The sequence below is a fragment of the Vombatus ursinus genome, unplaced genomic scaffold, assembly GCF_900497805.2.
Source record: "Vombatus ursinus unplaced genomic scaffold, bare-nosed wombat genome assembly UNPS02014807.1, whole genome shotgun sequence".
NCBI classification, from domain to species: Eukaryota; Metazoa; Chordata; class Mammalia; order Diprotodontia; family Vombatidae; genus Vombatus; species Vombatus ursinus.
Window position 1 is genome coordinate 46,390,203 of NW_020954585.1, and position 17,049 is coordinate 46,407,251.

Genomic DNA, 17,049 nt, shown 5'->3' on the forward strand with positions numbered 1-17,049 from the left:
ACAGTATCACAGACAAAGAGGGATACAACTAGGTGCTGATTAATGTGAATAATGAATCCTGCCGAAGTGGTCCCTTTTTTTTTTTTTTTGTTAATTCACACTGCATATTTCCGTTGGGCTGGAACCAATGACCATATCTTACATATTTATTACATTAAATAGTGTGATTTTGACTATATGAAACCATGTCGGGGGACTCATTATTCCCACTAATCAGAACCTAGCTATATCTGGAGGTGATCACCATTTATAAGGTATTGCTCTTCCATTTGGACCCAACTCAAAATACCTTCCATAGAAGTAGAGAGCACTTTTGGCATACATATTTCTTATTTTATCCCTCATTTGATTTTAATCATTAAGAGAGTCATTGGTTTCATTTATCAATGAATCTTCCTGACCTTAATAGAATACTTTTTTTGCTCTACTGAGTGAAATGATTTTTTTGGGGGAGGGTAATCAGGATGCTAAATGTAACATGATCTTGTATTCTTGACTTTTTCGTCAATTATGACTGTAAAGATGTACTGAGCTACAAAGGATTTTTACCAATGCCTGCCTTTTCACATTTTCTTGGAGTATACTTTTAATGCCTGTGTAGGTCATTCTCATAAAGATATGTATATTTGCAATATGCACTTCAGATGGACAATAAATTGAGCCCAGAATTGAACAGAAGGAAAAGAGCAGAGTAGATTCCATTTGGACAATTGAGTCTGGTTTTTAAATCAATTTTTATTGATAGCTTTTGTTTTTATATCACATGCATTTCCCAATGTATCCTTCTCCCCCTCTGAGAGCCATCATTTATAACAAATGATAAAAAAGAAGAAGAGTTCAGCAAAACCAACACATCAGTTAGTCTGGTATTACATACAATCTCCTATACCTGTAGGTTTGCCACCTATGCAGAGAAAATGGAGACATGCTTTCTTAAGACTCTCCTTTGGGTTGATGTCCAAGACCCATCTTTTCAGCATAAATGGTCTTTTGGCAATACTCTGTGCTTATGATTATGGAACACTGAACTATCCAAGGGATCAAAGTTGGGGATGACTCAAAGAGCAATGGAGAAACACAGGTTGGGCATACATTTCCAATAATAACCTATACTCAAGAAGTAGCATAAGGGATAATTATAGGATCATCAATTTAGAGCTGGAAGGAACCTTAGAGGTCATTTACTCAACCCCCTCACTTTACAGATGAGGAAACTGAGGCCCATAGAGAGTAAGTGGCTTGCCCAAGGTTATTCAGTGACAGAGCCTGGATTTGAATCTAGGTCTTATGATTACAAATACAGAATTATTGTCACTGTAAGTAACACACTAGGGAATTGTATGATCAGAAAATCAGGTGATATGAACAAGGGATAACAGATGGACATCCGCAGTGTTCCTTTGGTATCTGGAGGAAGGCTTCCATCATCCTGAATGGAAGCTCTATGGAAGAACAAGAATCCCACAGGATGGTAAGTCCTGAGTAGGCTACATTCAGGCACTGATTGAGGGAATGTTCTCATCAGTGAGATCACTGATCCCAGAGTCAGGAAGACCTGAGTTCAAATCCAGCCTCAGATACTTACTAGCTGTGTGACCTTGGGCAAGTCTCTTAACCTCTGTCTGCCTTAGGTTCCTCAGCTGTAAAATGGGGATAATAATATCAACTACCCACCAGGATTGTTGTGAGGATCAAATTGTCTGGCATTAGTAGGCTTAAATAAACGAATGAATGATGAATAAACAAGTGAGCAAATATATAAACATAGGCTTTTCCTTCTCCGCTCCTCCAAGTTTTTTTCAATTAACACTTGCTTCCAGGCACAGTGTTGGGGATGCAAAGGGATGTAAAACAGCCCTTCCCCTCAAGAAACTTATTTTCTAAAGGAGAGACAACATTTCAAATATAAGAATCTCCATTCATTTTTATCATCACTGCTTCCTCAGTTTTTATCTCTTTCCTTGTCACTCTCATTCTAAGAGAGAAGTTAATAGGCTTTCCTCAGTTTGTGTATAAGTCAGGTTTGAGGAGGAAAGTAGGACATTTGAACCATTGTGGTATGTACTTCTATCAAAACATTACAGCTAATATCAACATTTTCTAATGTATCCTCTCTTCATTTCTTGTGTACTCCCAGGGTTTTGCAGAACCTAGTTTGATCCAATCTTGGCACATTCTAACAGTAGGTGTGCATTAGCCAAGTGCACTATAATATGGTCAAGACAGAAACCTCCTGTTTATCTGATAGCTGTCTAGAAATATTTTTTTTCAAAGTGATGCCTATGTTTTTTTCCATAATAATAATATAATTATGTTTACAAGTCAGATGAATCTGATCTTAAGTTCTATAACAATATATACCTTCCTGGACAAGTATATTACAATTTTCTTTTGTCTTTGGTCTGCTTATATGGATTAGCTTCTTGGTTTATTTATCAGGGAGCCTCAATTATTAAAATATAGCCAAGAATGAGGCAGCTAGGTGGCACAGTGGATAGAGCTCCGGCCTTGGAGTCAGGAGAACCAGAGTTCAAATGTGACCTCAGACACTTGACACTTACTAGCTGTGTGGCCCTGGGCAAGTCACTTAACCCCGATTACCTCACCAAAAAAAAAAAAAGGCAAAAACAAAATACAGCTAAGAAGCTGAAAATAAGCCAACCTCCTTGCAAAAAACTCCTCTGAAACAGACCAAGCAAATGGTGCAAAGTCCATGTGCTCAAGTTATGCACTCTGTTCTTAGGAGAGGTCCCCAGCTCCTTATTCCAAGCCTTTTAATTTTATTATACCCACAATTCTAACAAACTTGTTTACTCTAGTCCAACATAGGTTAGAAATAGAAAATTGGACTAAAGTGAGCAAGAAGAAGTGGTTTGGTCAGGGAAGGGAAGGGGAAAAAAGTCAGACGCAAAAGTCAGAAGCATAGCTGCCTAGGTTCACTTAGTTTAGGGGCAAACAACCCTACACGCTTCAGTCAACTCTGACAGTATTGTTGTATCACCACACAGTATAATATTGAATATTCATAATGATATCTCTGCATCATCAGGGAAAGGTAAGATTACTTTATTTGACATATTCTATTTATGAGGGCAGGGAAGTATGTGACCTATTTATATGGGTCTTAGAACGTTCATTCTTCCAAAAGGATTTGAGATGGCATAGAAATCAAATATAATATTTAAATATACTGCAGTGTGAGCAATTTGGGATAAAATCAGAACAGAGACCATGCAAAGGAAGCAGAAACAGCAATTGTTGCCAGGCACCCAAGTTAAATAGATTCCGGCGGTTGAGCCTGAGCTTGACTCCTAAATTTCATTCATTCGTTTGTTCCTTCATTCATTTAAGATTTACCCAATACCCAGTGTATATAAGGCTCCATGTAAGTTCTGAGAGAAATATCAAGATAATTAACATAATGGAATCTAGATATCCTGTCCTAATCTCTTTTCTCTCTTATCACCAACTGCCTACCTGGAGATATTTACCAGAATCCTCGGCCTGGCAATTAAAGCCTCTTATATGCTCCTGCCTACCTTTGCTGACTTATTTTAAATTACCCACCCTACATTTTGGCCAAACTGACCCTCAGCCTATTCCCTGAACTTGACCCTCCTGCTGACCTTTGCACTGGTTCCCTTCCATGCCTGGTGTGCACCCCCTCCTTGCATCTGCCTCTTAGAACCCCTGGCTTCCTTCAAGGTTCAGCTGAGTTGCCCTCTCCTATGCCAGGTCTTTCTTGATTTTCTCTGGTTATTCCCACCCCACTATCTCTCCTACATTTATTTTGCATTTTCTTCTCTGTGGGCACTTTATAGAGCCCCAGTAGGCTCCCCGAACGGTTGTTTCATTTTTGTCTATATGGGCACATAGTAGGTCCCCCAATTAAGTTTTTGTTAAATTAAATTGAACTTGACTCAGTTTTTACCTCCAAGGACCTTACAAAGTGGGATAGCTGAACAAGTATAATCCAAAGTAAAGTAATAGTGTGTCCATATGAGTTGCAAAATACTATGAGAATTCAGGAGAGATTGTTTAATCTTTCCAAAAAATCCATTTATGAGAAATATCTCATTTCCCAATGGTGCCAAATAAGTGACCCATTATAATTATCACTGTGATCATCATCAGGGATGGAGAGAAAATGAAGGCTGTGGTCCAGGCAGGAGTATGGGAACTTTAGCCATGTGGTGTTGGAAACAATGTGGAGTCCTCAACTGTATGTTAACTCTTAGTATTGTCCTCAATCTAAGCCTTGGGGAGACTATAAAGAAAGCTATGTACTGAGGTCTCCCATCTTCTTGATGGTCTGCTAGACAGTGACCTTTGTGGTTCAGCCCACTCTGACTTTGCTCTCCATTTGTGCATGTTTGTGTTTGTTTCAGCTGAGTTGATGGAGCGGGCTCCCCCTCTGTGGCCCGCGATGTACCCCCCAACCCGAAGCTCCCTCCAGCATGCTCATCAGCTCCAGCTGCTGTCTCACCAGCAGTTGCTACGGCAACACGAGTTGTACATCTTGCAGCAGCAAGCTGCGCACGCCATGGAGCTGCAGAGGAGTGCCCAGCTGGTGGTGAGGACTTCACATGGACATTTCCTGCCTTGGACCCAAACCCTGTTGGGGGTAGTGGGGCACGCCTGTGCCAGAGAGAACCCTGTCTGAATAAAACTTAGCCCCCAGGGCTCAGCTGCTGCTGCCTCTCAAAGAACCATTCCTTGACAGGATCCCCTGGGGTCATTCATAAATCAGACACAGTCCAATTCAGACTTCGAAGGGTGATTGCATGAAACGCTTGTGTCCCTCATGGAGGCATCCTAGCCACGGGAGAAGACTCATAGAGGTTTTACTCCTTTTTCTAAAGTGCTGAGGTCTCAAAACCTTCTCTTGACATTTTATAGATGGAGTCCAGTATCTCTCTTTCCCTTCCTCCCACCAATACTTTCTCCAGTTAAATGCTTTATTTAAAAAGACTCTTTTTTTTTTAAAGGTGGATGTGTAGTTGAGTAGAGCCAAATTTACAGGCAGAGCACCCCTTTGGGCTGATTCCAGTGCTATGTCCTCTGGGATTTAAGACAGTTCTCTTTATATATCCGGACATCCCATTTGACTTTCCTTTGCTCTGGAGTTCATGTGCAGAGAATGGATTGCTTGCCTTCTAACATTGTCCTGTCCTTTTTCCTTCTGGCATGCCCTACAGGGTGGGAGAGGGAAAGGGTACTGAACCCTTCCATTTACATTTGAGTAAGAGAGAGCACATACTAGCCTAGCCGCCATTTGTCATGGCTATCGGCAACTCCTGCAAGTATCTAGAGGTGAAGTGTGGGGGGGGTGCTGGTCGTGGTGGCAGCACATGATCAATGTTCTGTCTGCCATACGGTCAGTGCTTGGTCTAGAGCAAAAATGGCTACTATGAAGGGCCAAGAGAAAGCCTCCAAATTCTTGCTTTCCTCCGCCAAGGGCAGATCAAAAGCCCAGGGAGCACCTAAGAGAGGTCCAGCTACAAGGCTCTGCCTCCCGCAGCAGCTAGAGGGCCAGGGCCAGGCACCAGGCAGAATCTCCAGACTCTTGTTCCTTTCTCCCAAGGACATTCAGACTCTGGGCCCAAGCAGCTGTTCACCTACCAGGCTCTGCCTCTCAAATTAATGGACACCTAGTCTAGTTCCAGAAGTGTCAGATGTTCTAATATATGAAGTCTGAGAAGTACATTTGTAGTGTCTCCAAGGAAGAATTACTTCCCTTAAACATGCTGAAAATAGAAATGTCTTCCAAAAAGGTTTAGATGAAGTTATGGATGATAAGGTCATAATGAGTTTTTTGTGGGGAAACTCAGATGGTCAAGATGACCTTTCGAGGCTGCCATCAGTGAGGTAACCATTCCCTCCCACAAACCATCTCTTGGTACCTTCATCAGTAACAGAAATGGGGACTGGGGGGAAATGCTAGTATGGTGGCTATCATGTTCTTAAGAACAATAGAGGGTAGTTGGTAGAAATTAGCCAACTTAGTCCCCTTTCCCTGTTCTGTTGATTCTTCCTCCCTGACCTCATGAAACATTCCCAACTGGTCTGACCCGTGGCTGTGATGTACAGTTAGATTCATGGTAGTAGATAGGGAATGCCCTGCCAATGATCTGCAGGCCCCAAGAAGGATTGTTTCTGATTAATGGAGGGAACACTTGAAAGAGGAGAACTGGCTTAACCCAACAGCCTTCTCCTTGGAGGGGACTTGCTCTCAGCTGTTCTGAATGGAACAGTTATGCTTATTACACGTCCTTAACAGAACAATTACATCACAGTTCCGTGGAAGAGGCTGAGCTTTGGCTAGAAGACAGCAAGACCTCCTCAGAGCACTTCTACAGCTCTGACCAGGTGGTGTGCTGGCTTTACCTGACGGCTATCTGTGTGCACGTACATACCTTTTAGCGCTCCTGGGGTATATCTGAAAGCATGGCCTCCCACTCAGAGGGCGTCCTTTTTGTTAGTTTCGGGCTGAGGTCTACCTTTTCAGTACTGATGGGGACCCCAGTGCATTAGGTCCAAGTGACTTCTAGTCCCCTCAGAACAGCTAATGCTATTGTGTATTTTTTCTCAAACAGGAAAGGTTAAAGGTCAACGAACAGCGGGCAGAGATGGAAGAGAAAGTCTCCAAGCGGAGCCTGGAGAGTAGTAAACAGGGTCTCCCCTCCTCTGGTTCAGGACTTATCCACCGAAAGCCCCCCGTCCTCTCACCCAGCACTTCCGCGTCTTACAGCAAGGCTATGAGCCCACCGCCCTTATCCCCTCGTGCCTCACCTGTGACAGTGCTCAAAGCTAAGGTGATCCAGAAATTGGAGGAGACACCCAAGCCACCAGCTTACTCCTACCCTGCCACCCCTAGTTCTCACCCTTCTAGCCCTCCTCCTGCCTCCCCACCTCCAACCCCTGCTATCCCCCCCAAAGAGGAAGCTCCAGAAGACATAGAGAAGAAAGACTTGGAATTAGAGAAAGAAGCCTCCAGCCCATTTCAAGACTTGTTTCCAGGTAAGAGATTCACGTACCATGTCATTTTCACTTCTTTAGGACTATAACCTAGAAAGAGACCCAAGTTTTTCTTCATATCAAGTAGCACCCCCTACATTGAAGTTGGGGTCTGGCTATAGCCAAACTATCTCAGACTTTGGGAGCCCACCATCTTTTCTTCTCCTGGCCCACCTTCAATGCCATTTCCTCATCAAGTATCATAAATCATTCATTTTCTTCCCTAAAACTTCCACACCCTGAAGTTGGTAGCAGTTTGCAGAGGAGATAGGTTAGGGGAGGACTCATCTCAGAACCAGAATATTTCAGTCCCTGGGTTGGTCAGAGAATATGATAATTTGGGACAACTTAATTTTGGCATTTTGGGGAAACTGACTGTTCCTGGTAGAAGGAATAGACACGGGGCAGAGGATGAGTAAAATTTCCAAGTAATCTTTAAAACACCAGCAGTGTCCCAGTCAGTTTTTTTTTGGAGGGGCGGTGGGTAGGGGGTGGGGTTTGAGGGTGGGGAAGGAGTACAAAGTAAGTAGAAGACAGGATGTAGTTATCATCCCCCTGATGATGGATAAGTGAGTAAGAACCTAGGTTGTTTGCCGTTTACTGTTGTTTAATGTTTATAGAGGGTGTGAACTACACCAGATACCATGCTAGAGACAAGAGAAATGGGTCCTGCCCGAGAATAGCTTTCATTCTAAGGCCCAGAGAAGGACATACCTGAATTTCCATGACAGTATCTAATGAGTGTCTTCCTATGTCTTTGTCAGAGATTCCTCCAAGATATTCATTCCAGTCCCTTCCCACCTCTTTTGGGAGACATTACCCATATCTCCTCCAGCCCACAGCAGCTTCCGACGCAGATGGGTTAGCCCCCGATGTGCCATTACCTGCCGAGGGACCCGAACACATGGAGTTGTCCCCGGAGGATAAGCCCCTTCATTTGTCCCCATCCAAAATAGTAGAGACTCTCCAGGCTAGCCCCAAAGAAGAGCCCTTGGAGGAGAGGGTGAAGGCCGAGGTGGAGGAAATGGAAGAGAGCCGCGAAGAGCTCCCTGAGCCGAACTTGGGGCCACCCCGTCCCGTGTCCCCAGCAGCTAGGCCAGCCCAAAGCCCGGAAAACTGTAGTCATCTGTCACAGCCGGGCGAATCGCCAGGCCCCATGGAGCGAGAGCTGGAGGAGATTCGGGATTGCCCACCAGAGTACCAGCTTGGGGCTCGCCCATCTGAAGTTGAAGCTGGGACTCAGGACGAGGCAAGTGCTGAGCCAGAGGCCTGCTCCGTTCACATGGATTACGAAGGCCAGCTCGATAAAGATGAGGAAGACCTCCCAGGAGGGGAACTTACAGAGGAGCCGAGTGAAAAGCAGAGCATGCCTCTGCCCGGCGGGCCTCCACCTGGTGTGGAGGTGCAGGATAGAGACTCTGGCCCCGGGGGACAAGAGTTCTTCAGCCTACCAGCGGAGGAGGCAGGGCCAGTGCCAGCCAGCCCCATGTACCCAGAAGAAGCTGTCCCCTGCCAGCTCCCTACTCTGGAAATCAAGCCCGATGACCCACTGGCCGGCATGAATGCGTTGGTGGCCGCCACCGAGCTCCCTCAGGCCTACCCCCTGCTGAGCACTGGTGGGGTCACTCAGGCCCTGGTGAACCTGGAGGTGGCCGAGAGCCTGTCCCTGGAGCAGAGCTTCTTACAAGGCATCACTCTGCTGAGTGAGATCGCTGAGTTAGAACTGGAGAAGAGGAAGCAGGAAGTTGAAAGTGAGTTGGGAGAGGGATGATAACTTTTGGTTTAGGTTTGTATTTTTTAAAAGCCAGGGCTCTTTAGTGTCTCAGGATTGGAAATAGTCTCAGTGGCCATTGGGTTGGCCAAAGCAGCTGGCTTGACCCTCTTAGATGAATGGGATCCCAGCTGTGTTGGCCGTGGATTCCTTTGTGACCTTTGATATATCACTTTTCATCTTTGGGGCCCTCTATATGCTTGTCCTAAGATTAGGAGGTTTGACCAGATGACTTGTAAGGTCTCTTCCAGCCTGTGATCCTTTAAGTATCTCACTTTGTTTTTTTTTAAACTGCCCTTTCCATTTTTATGCCTAAATCTTACTTCCTATTACCTTACCTATATTTCTTTGTCCTTCCCCCCAACATTATCAAATCATAGAGATCCTTTAGTCTAGGAGCTGTTAACTTTTTTTGGATTATGGACCCCTTTGGCAGTCCTGGGCCCCTTCTCAGAATGGTGTTCTTAATGTGTAAAATAAAATACACAGAATTACAAAGGAAATCAGTTCTATAGAAATACATGGTATCTCAGAAGTCTTTAGTGCAGTATTTATGACTTTTGGAGCTTAAAACTGCATTAAAGACTTTTGGGATACTGAGTAACTACTAATATTAAAATACTAAATAGTTACTAAAATTACTATTGCTAATAAAATTTCTCATTATCAAAATTAAATAATAAAATTAGAATTATTAAAATGAATATTATCACTAATAAAATTATTATTGAGACATTGAAAAGCTACTAATACAAAATACTAAATGTTTACTAAAGTAATCATTACTAATAAAATTATTATTACCATTAACATTTAATTAAAACCAAACAATTAAAATTATTATTACTATTAAAATTATTATTGGGACACTGAACAGCTCCTAATACTAAAATATTAAATATTTACAAAAATATTAATAAAATTACTTAAATAATAAATACTAAATAATTAAAATAAGATTATTGTTGAGATTATTATTATTACTAATATTGTTATCATTTACTAAAATGAAGTACTAAAAAGTACTAAGGTACTAAAAAGCCAATTCATGGATCATACGTGAAGAAACCCCTTCTCTAAGACATCCTTTTTTTGACAGAGGAAGGAACAAACTCAGAGGGGATACATGGCTTTACAAGGGTCACACAGTTGATTAGTGGCAGAAGTGAGACCAGAACCCAGCTCTCCTGAGGCTTTATCTCCTCCTTCACAGTGACTCCTGAATTTTCCTCTGTTCTCCAGTGTTGTCCTCACCATCAGAAAGTGCATGATAACATGTGAATTGTTTGTGGTGCTCTGCTGGGTTGGCACAAAAAGAATCCCAGCTCGGTCTCCCAGCACAGAATCTCAGGCAAAGATCATCTCCTTCTCTTGGAGTCCCCACTCCTCTCTCAGGCCACACAAGTCCTAACTCCTCCCTGTAGCATCTTCCAGCCTTATAGGGGTGCCTGTACTCCTTCCTTCTAAGTGCTGTTCACTAACTACACTGCTATGAACTGAGCCTAGTGAGTCAATAAAAATAGCAGGGCTTTAACCAGTGATTGGCTTTCTCTCCAGGCCAGGGTCACTTTTCAGCCTGTCTCTGCCATGCATCTGCCTGGGCACCATTATTATTTTTTAAATAATATTTTTATTTTTTCCCAGTTACATGTGCAAACAAAATTTTAACATTCATTTAAAAATTTGAGTTTCAAATTCTCTCCCTCCTTCCAATTTGATATACTGCCTGGGCATTATTAAGTCATTTGCCAACTCTGTGACTCAGTTTCTATATCTGTTAAAATGGGAACTAGTAAATAATTACTCTATATTAGAGAAATTGTATGAGGATGGAAATGAAGCAGTCAGAGTGAACGTGCTTGAATAAAGTTAAAAATGCTATAAAGCATAAGGCTGCATAAAATGACTGTGATTGGGAGATTTTTCTCTCCCCTGATTTTGTGCCCCCACAGGTTTTCATGACACCCTAGAACCCAGTAGAGAATTCAGCTTAATTTGACCTTTGGGTTTCTCATTTGCTCACTCCAGTGAGCAGTTCAATAGAGTGAATCACTTGCTTTCCAGAGACTTTAGAGGGTAAAAAATAAATGTGCAGTGTAGTCTGAGGGAAGGAACAGTAGACTAGGAGTCTAGAGCACATGAACATTTTAATACCACTACCTAGCCGTGAGAGAAGCAATACTGGATTATTGCATAGAGAGCCTGCTTCAGAGTCAAGAAGACCTTGGTATATGTCCTGCTTCTGACATATATTGGCTGTGTGACCCTAGTCAAATCATTTAACTTCTTTGCTGCAGAATAACATTGATAAGAGTTCCCTAAACTAGCAAAAGCATTGGTCCAGACTAAACTAATAATAATAATAAAAGCAACATAAACATGCCCCCCCCCCCAAATTAATAGTAATGGTTTTATACAAAACATTTGGTTTTAGTCCAGAAGTAAGTTTCAGATTTTTCCTCTGCCCAGGTCCAGAGAGCTGCCCTGTGCGACCCACCCTTGAGAGCTTGCTAGCTGCCAGCACCCAGATGTTGATGGAGGTGCTCTCTAATCCATTTATGGACCCTTTGAAGACCATCAAGCTGCCTCGGGAACTGAACCCTAATAAGAAGTATAGCTGGATGCAGAAAAAGGATGAACCGGTAAGCTGCTCTCCGTTTTTACTCTTCATAAGGCCAGAATTTTAGGTTTCCTTCCATTTAGGACAAGACTGCTAATCCTGGTCCCCTTACTTAGTCTTTCACTAAATGAACATTTAAGTCTCTATTACCATGGGGTACGTTGTCTGGCCCAGAAACCCCGCCAATAAGTGCCCCCTTGAATGGGGACAGGAAAGGGTCAAGGGCCCTTGACCTTGAAGGCAGCTTCTGAGGTCTTGTGCTACTTCTCTTTTTCTTTCCAAACATCTGTGTCAAAAGATGTACTCTATCAAGTCCGCCATTGAGAATATGGATGCGATGGAATTAGACTATAGGATGAGGCTGGCTGAGCTCCAGCGCCGGTACAAAGAGAAGCAACGGGAGCTGGTGAAGCTGCAGAGGCGCAGAGATTCTGAGTAAGTTCCTGGTCGCCTCCCATCTTTTATCCCTCTCCATCCCATCTTACCTCTCCCCACCCTATCTTGGCCCTCCCTTGGCAGCTTTTCTCCAACCTAGGTCAGAGGCTGCTTCCTGGATTGGGCCTCTTGTGTGTGGCTTGAGGGCAGGAGAAGGCATCTGAGACTGGTACTCTTCTCTAGTCATAGGGAACCATCTTTGTCTTGGTTCTTGTGGTAGTTCAAACTTAGTGGTTTGGCAGTAGCAGGTGGTGCAGGCGTTTGTGTGTGTGTGTGCAGTGCGCATGTGTTGTGTCTCCCCTGGTTAACAGCGAAGCTGTGGTTCTTTTAAAGGGAAAAACGTGAAGAGAAAAGTAGAAGCTTGGCGCGAAGAGGCCCTGGAAGGCCGCGGAAACGGAAGCATGGATCGAGTGCTCTGTCTCCTCCTCTGGAAAAAGGGAAGAGTGACGGCAAGAGTGGAAAGTAAGGCTGGCATCTTGGGCCGGGGGCGATGGCAGGGCAGCCGTACAGTACCCTGTGGAGGGGGAGGATCATGTGCTTAGAGGGCTAGGAGTGCCTGGTACCTCGTGGGGATGTTGGTGTGATGTCATGGCTGCCGTGTACCCGTGTTCCTGGATGGTGGTTGCCAATAGGCAGCATGTGTTGGCAGTAGGCATGGGGTCATTTTATCGTTGTCCTGGTAGCCGGTAGCAGTGTCTCCCCAGGCAAGGTTGCTGTGTGGTGTGGTGTGTGCTTAGGGTGACCTTGGGGGTCACCAGGGCTCAGGCTGGCATAGGAGTGCAGTTCCATTGGTAGTCACTAGAGGAGTGAAATTATGAGTGAGTGAGTGAGTGAGTGAGTGTGTGTGTGTGCGTGCGTGCGTGCGTGGGCGCGCACTCCCTTTCAGAGGAGGGTGCTTGGCAAGAGAGAGTGAGTGATGGGAAGATTTCCAGGCTGGTAATTGAGGTGAACAACAGGTAGGAGGACGGACCCAGCACTTCAGCACGCGCTTCAGCATTAAGCGGGAGGAATAAGCCCAGCAGGAGAATTTTTGTGCCTTAACCAATCTGAGGGGGCCAAGCCTGCTTCCTCTGCTGCTGCGAGCTAGCTGCTCTTCTCCATGCTCCTCTGGAGCCCTCCACCAGGCCCCCTGCGCTGGGACAGTTCTGACTACCAGTGACTCTGACTTGCAGCTTGGCCCCTCCTGCCTGGGTCACGGACCTCCACCTGATACACTCCTGCTCCTCACAAGCCTGGCCTTCCCCGATTGGCCCCAGCGTCCACCATCCAGCAAGTCCGCTCCCTCCATCTCCTCCTGCTGGCCAGCCTGTCCCCAGCTTTGGCTTATTTTCTGCACATCCGATACATTGCTCCTGGGCTGCTCTTGTTGGCTGGAGAGAACCCCAGCGTCTGTGGGTAGTAATGACCACTCAGACCTGAGTTGGTTTGTGTGATGGTCTTCTAGTTAGCACAGGAGCGTCCAAGCGCCGACAAGTGAGCGACTTCCCGTGGGGGTGACCGAGGGGAAGGTAAAATTGGGAGATTGTGAGGAAACAGGTTTTCTCTGGACTTTGAGGGCCTGCTGTGGCCATTGTCTTAGTGGTCCCCAAGAGAAAATAAGGAGGGGTCTGTATCATTGAAGCTGGAATTTAGGCAGGCGGCTAGCAGGATCAGTGTAGGGGTAGGTTAGAGCCTTCCCTACTGTCTGTTGAGGTCTATGGAAACGGCCTAGTGATTAATCTGAGAGACAATAATAATAAGTGAGTGACTTATGTATCATTTCCTTTGGAGAGGTGCAGAAGTGAGCTGTATGGTTTGTTGTAGTACTTGTGGAAAAAAACAATGGCAAGAGGAAAGATAGAGGGATGGTTTCAGGTTATCTGTAAAGAAGTAGGTTGGCCTCCTGCTCCCTCCCTCCTCCTTTCCAGAACTGGGCCTACTGGAACATTCCTGGCAAACCACAACATCCCTGGAGGCCAAAATGCTAGACGGATAGAGGCGAAAATTTCTCATTAATAACCAGCAGTGAATGAGGAAGGGGAGATAGTTTGGCGACCTCTACAATGACTTTGTTGGAGTTTGGGGAAATACATTTTTTCCCCAGATTTTTGACTAAAAACAGCCAAAAAGTCCTTTCTTTTAGGCTCCCTTCTATGTCCTACATCTGGTTACTCAGGCAGATGAGCGGAGAGGAATGGCTTTTTCTTTATGCAGATACTTTTTAGCTCTCTCCATCCCACTTTCCCTGGATCCTTGTGGGTTCTACTGAACATTATAAATAACCACTCAATCGTAGCACATTTTGGTAAAGAGGAGTGAAATTATGAGTGAGTGAGTGTGTGTGTGTGTGTGTGTGTGTGTGTGTGTGTGTGTGTGTGTAGACCTGAGCATGAATTCCTGGAATAGCTGACATGGGTGAGAATTCTTTCTTCTCTGTGTACTTTAAATTCTTATTCTTATAAACCTAGTCCTTTGCCTTGGGTACACCCAACCTAGAATCTCTGGCATCTTCTCCTACGAGATAGGGTTTTGCAATATTTGAAAGAGTCCTGGATTTGGAATCAGAGGAAATGGGTTCAGATCCTAATTCTACCATAGACTGCCTTGGGCAAATCACCCACCTCTCTGGAGCCTCAGTTTTCTCATCTGGAAAACAAGAGGATTGAACTAAATCGTCTCTAAGGTCCCTTTCAACTCTAAAGTTGATGAGCCCTAAAAGCTGTGACTCGTTTTCTCCGCAGTGCTCATAAGAGTGCTTCAATACCAAGCAACCTCAGGGGAACTGAAATAGCTCCCTCCTCTCAGGGACCACCAAGTGCTCTTTGACCCCAAGGGGAGATTCATCTACCAACATTAAGTGGTAGTTAATGCTGGCTGACTCTGGGGGCTGAGGAGTGGGATGTTACCTGAGTCTGTCACCAATAGTGCATCTGGGTTGCAGGCTGAGCAAGTCTCTACTGCTGTCGGAAGACTCTGAGAATGGAGAAGGGATGAGGAAGAGACACAAGGGGTCAATCCCTGAGGACGAAGAGGATGTAGACAGTGGAATCGGGAAAGTGAAAGGGAGACACCAGAACTGGGATGAGCATGAGGCCGCATCGGGCTATTCAAATGAGGTTAGTAATCCAGGAATTTAATGAATGAAAAATGATTGAAAAAGCATTAATTATGGGCCGGGTAGAGTGCTAAGCTGGGAATCCAGATATTAAAAGACAGTCTCTGCCTTCAAGGAGCTTATATTCTAATAAGTGAAGATAACACTTAGGAGGGAAATGGTGGCCAGGGAGGGATGTTTTGGGCTGGAAAGTAGAAGACGGTGAATAGAACATTGGGCAACTGATGGACATGTCTAAGAACTTGAGTATTGTAGAATTAAGTGTGGACTGTGTACAACATCCACCAGTTGGGAGGCTGAGAGAGGAGACTGGCTAGGTAACACAGTAGATAGAACTCTGGGCGGGGAGTCAGCCTGAGTTCAAATCTGGCCTCAGACACTTATTACCTGTGTGATCCTGGGCAAGTTACTTAATCTTTGTCTGCCTCCATTTCCTCATCTATAAAATGGGGGTGATAATAGCGCCTACCTTCCAGGGTGATTATGAAGCTCAAATGAGATAATATTTGCAAAGTACTTTGCAAACCTTACAATGTTATATAAACACTATCATTAGCTATCATTAGCCCATCTCCTTCAGAACACCGACTGCCTCCTTTTCCTCGCTCAGGTTTGACACTCAAATCCAAGGGTAGATTTTTGTTATTGTTAGTAGACTAATATTTGGTTAACTGCCTTATCATTCTCCAGATCTAAGAAAAGATGTATTTGATTCCATTGTAATTTACTCAGTGAATTCTATAGTAGTATTCAAGATAGAACTAACCTTGGTTTTCTTAACTCTGATGAGGTTTAGAATCATCTCCCTTAAAGCCCTCTTCCCTAACTTACCTCTTTTCTTTTTATCCTTCCTACATAAAACCCTTTGCGGGAGGTATGAATTGGGTTGACTCTAAATGAGAATATAGTTATGTAGGTCTGCTTTGGTATAGTAAGGAAGAACAATTAGCAAATTCATGGTCAGTGTTCTGTTTATTTTATTTTTCATTATCATCATTTATTCATTTAAGTAATACCATAAACTCTTGTTATAAATTTTAACATAAGAGTCTTAAGCCCATTTCCTCCTATGTAATTCAGGCATATGCAAAGAAATTAAAATACATTTGCAGTTACTTATAGACATTAATCAAGACAGAATATCTAACTTAAAACAAACAAATGGTCAACTTTAACAATAAAGTGGAAATAAGAATGTGGTTGATTGAAATTTTTTTAAAAAGTCATGTTTTTGGCCCTATGCCTCAGCATAGTGAATTCATTATCAGCCGCCATACTGTGGTAATTTCTGCTGTCAACTAGACATTCTGTGTGGTAATCTGAAATGGTGGTTAATGTGGTTAGAATAACCAGACCGGTTCTGCTGCGATCTGTTTAATTTCCATGATACAGGCAATATAGTGTTTGTATGTTTTTTTCCTTATTCTATATGCTTCTTGTACTTCCTAGCTGAAGGTCATTACTGCCCACCCAGCTGCTGCCCAGTGGAGGTAGTTCCTCCCTAAGACAGGCTCCTTTATGCAGACCATGCGACTTGGATTCCTTGCCATGAAGGGAAATTGAAAAGGCCGTGCCAGGGCCCCATATCTGTATCTTAATGTGTGACCATGACTTCTCCTTTCAGCTAAAGATCAAGAAGAAGAAGGTGGCCAGTGACCAGGAACAGCTGGCAACTAAGCTGGATAAGGCCCTGTCCCTCACCAAGCAAGACAAGCTGAAGTCACCCTACAAGTTTTCAGACAGTTCTGGGGGGAAGCAGAAAAGTAGTGGGGTTAGCACCAGGTACTTATCTCCCCATGACACACTGCTGAGCAAAGAAGAGAAAAAAGCCCTGACCAAGGGCCTGAGCCTATCCCTAAAACCCTCTAAAGAAGGTAAAAATAAATTCGCTGCCAAAATGAAGATGGAGGTGGGGCTAAAGGTCAAAGGTCAACTGAAAGTTTCCCACTCACCTGTGATATCGGAAATGAGCAGCTACTCCTATAGTAAGTAATCTGTCTGTTGCATGTCATTGTCTGGGCAGGGAGGGGAGATTTCTTTCTCACTCTTCCTCTGTATTTGCTTTCTCTCTCTCTCTCTCTCTCTCTCTCTCTCTCTCTCTCTCTCTCTCTC

At 44.1% G+C, this 17,049-nt stretch overlaps 1 protein-coding gene across 6 annotated transcripts in view; it reads left to right on the forward strand.

Moving 5' to 3' along the window:
- TNRC18 (trinucleotide repeat containing 18) overlaps positions 1-17,049 on the forward strand; it is a 158,405-nt gene that overhangs the window by 95,935 nt on the left and 45,421 nt on the right. For all 6 annotated transcript variants that reach the window (XM_027874763.1, XM_027874764.1, XM_027874766.1 and 3 more), the window contains 8 exons: positions 4,389-4,573; positions 6,597-7,020; positions 7,782-8,768; positions 11,258-11,430; positions 11,707-11,843; positions 12,177-12,305; positions 14,764-14,938; positions 16,562-16,922. In XM_027874763.1, the coding sequence (XP_027730564.1) occupies positions 4,389-4,573; positions 6,597-7,020; positions 7,782-8,768; positions 11,258-11,430; positions 11,707-11,843; positions 12,177-12,305; positions 14,764-14,938; positions 16,562-16,922 (2,571 nt within the window). The remainder of the gene's footprint in view (positions 1-4,388; positions 4,574-6,596; positions 7,021-7,781; positions 8,769-11,257; positions 11,431-11,706; positions 11,844-12,176; positions 12,306-14,763; positions 14,939-16,561; positions 16,923-17,049) is intronic.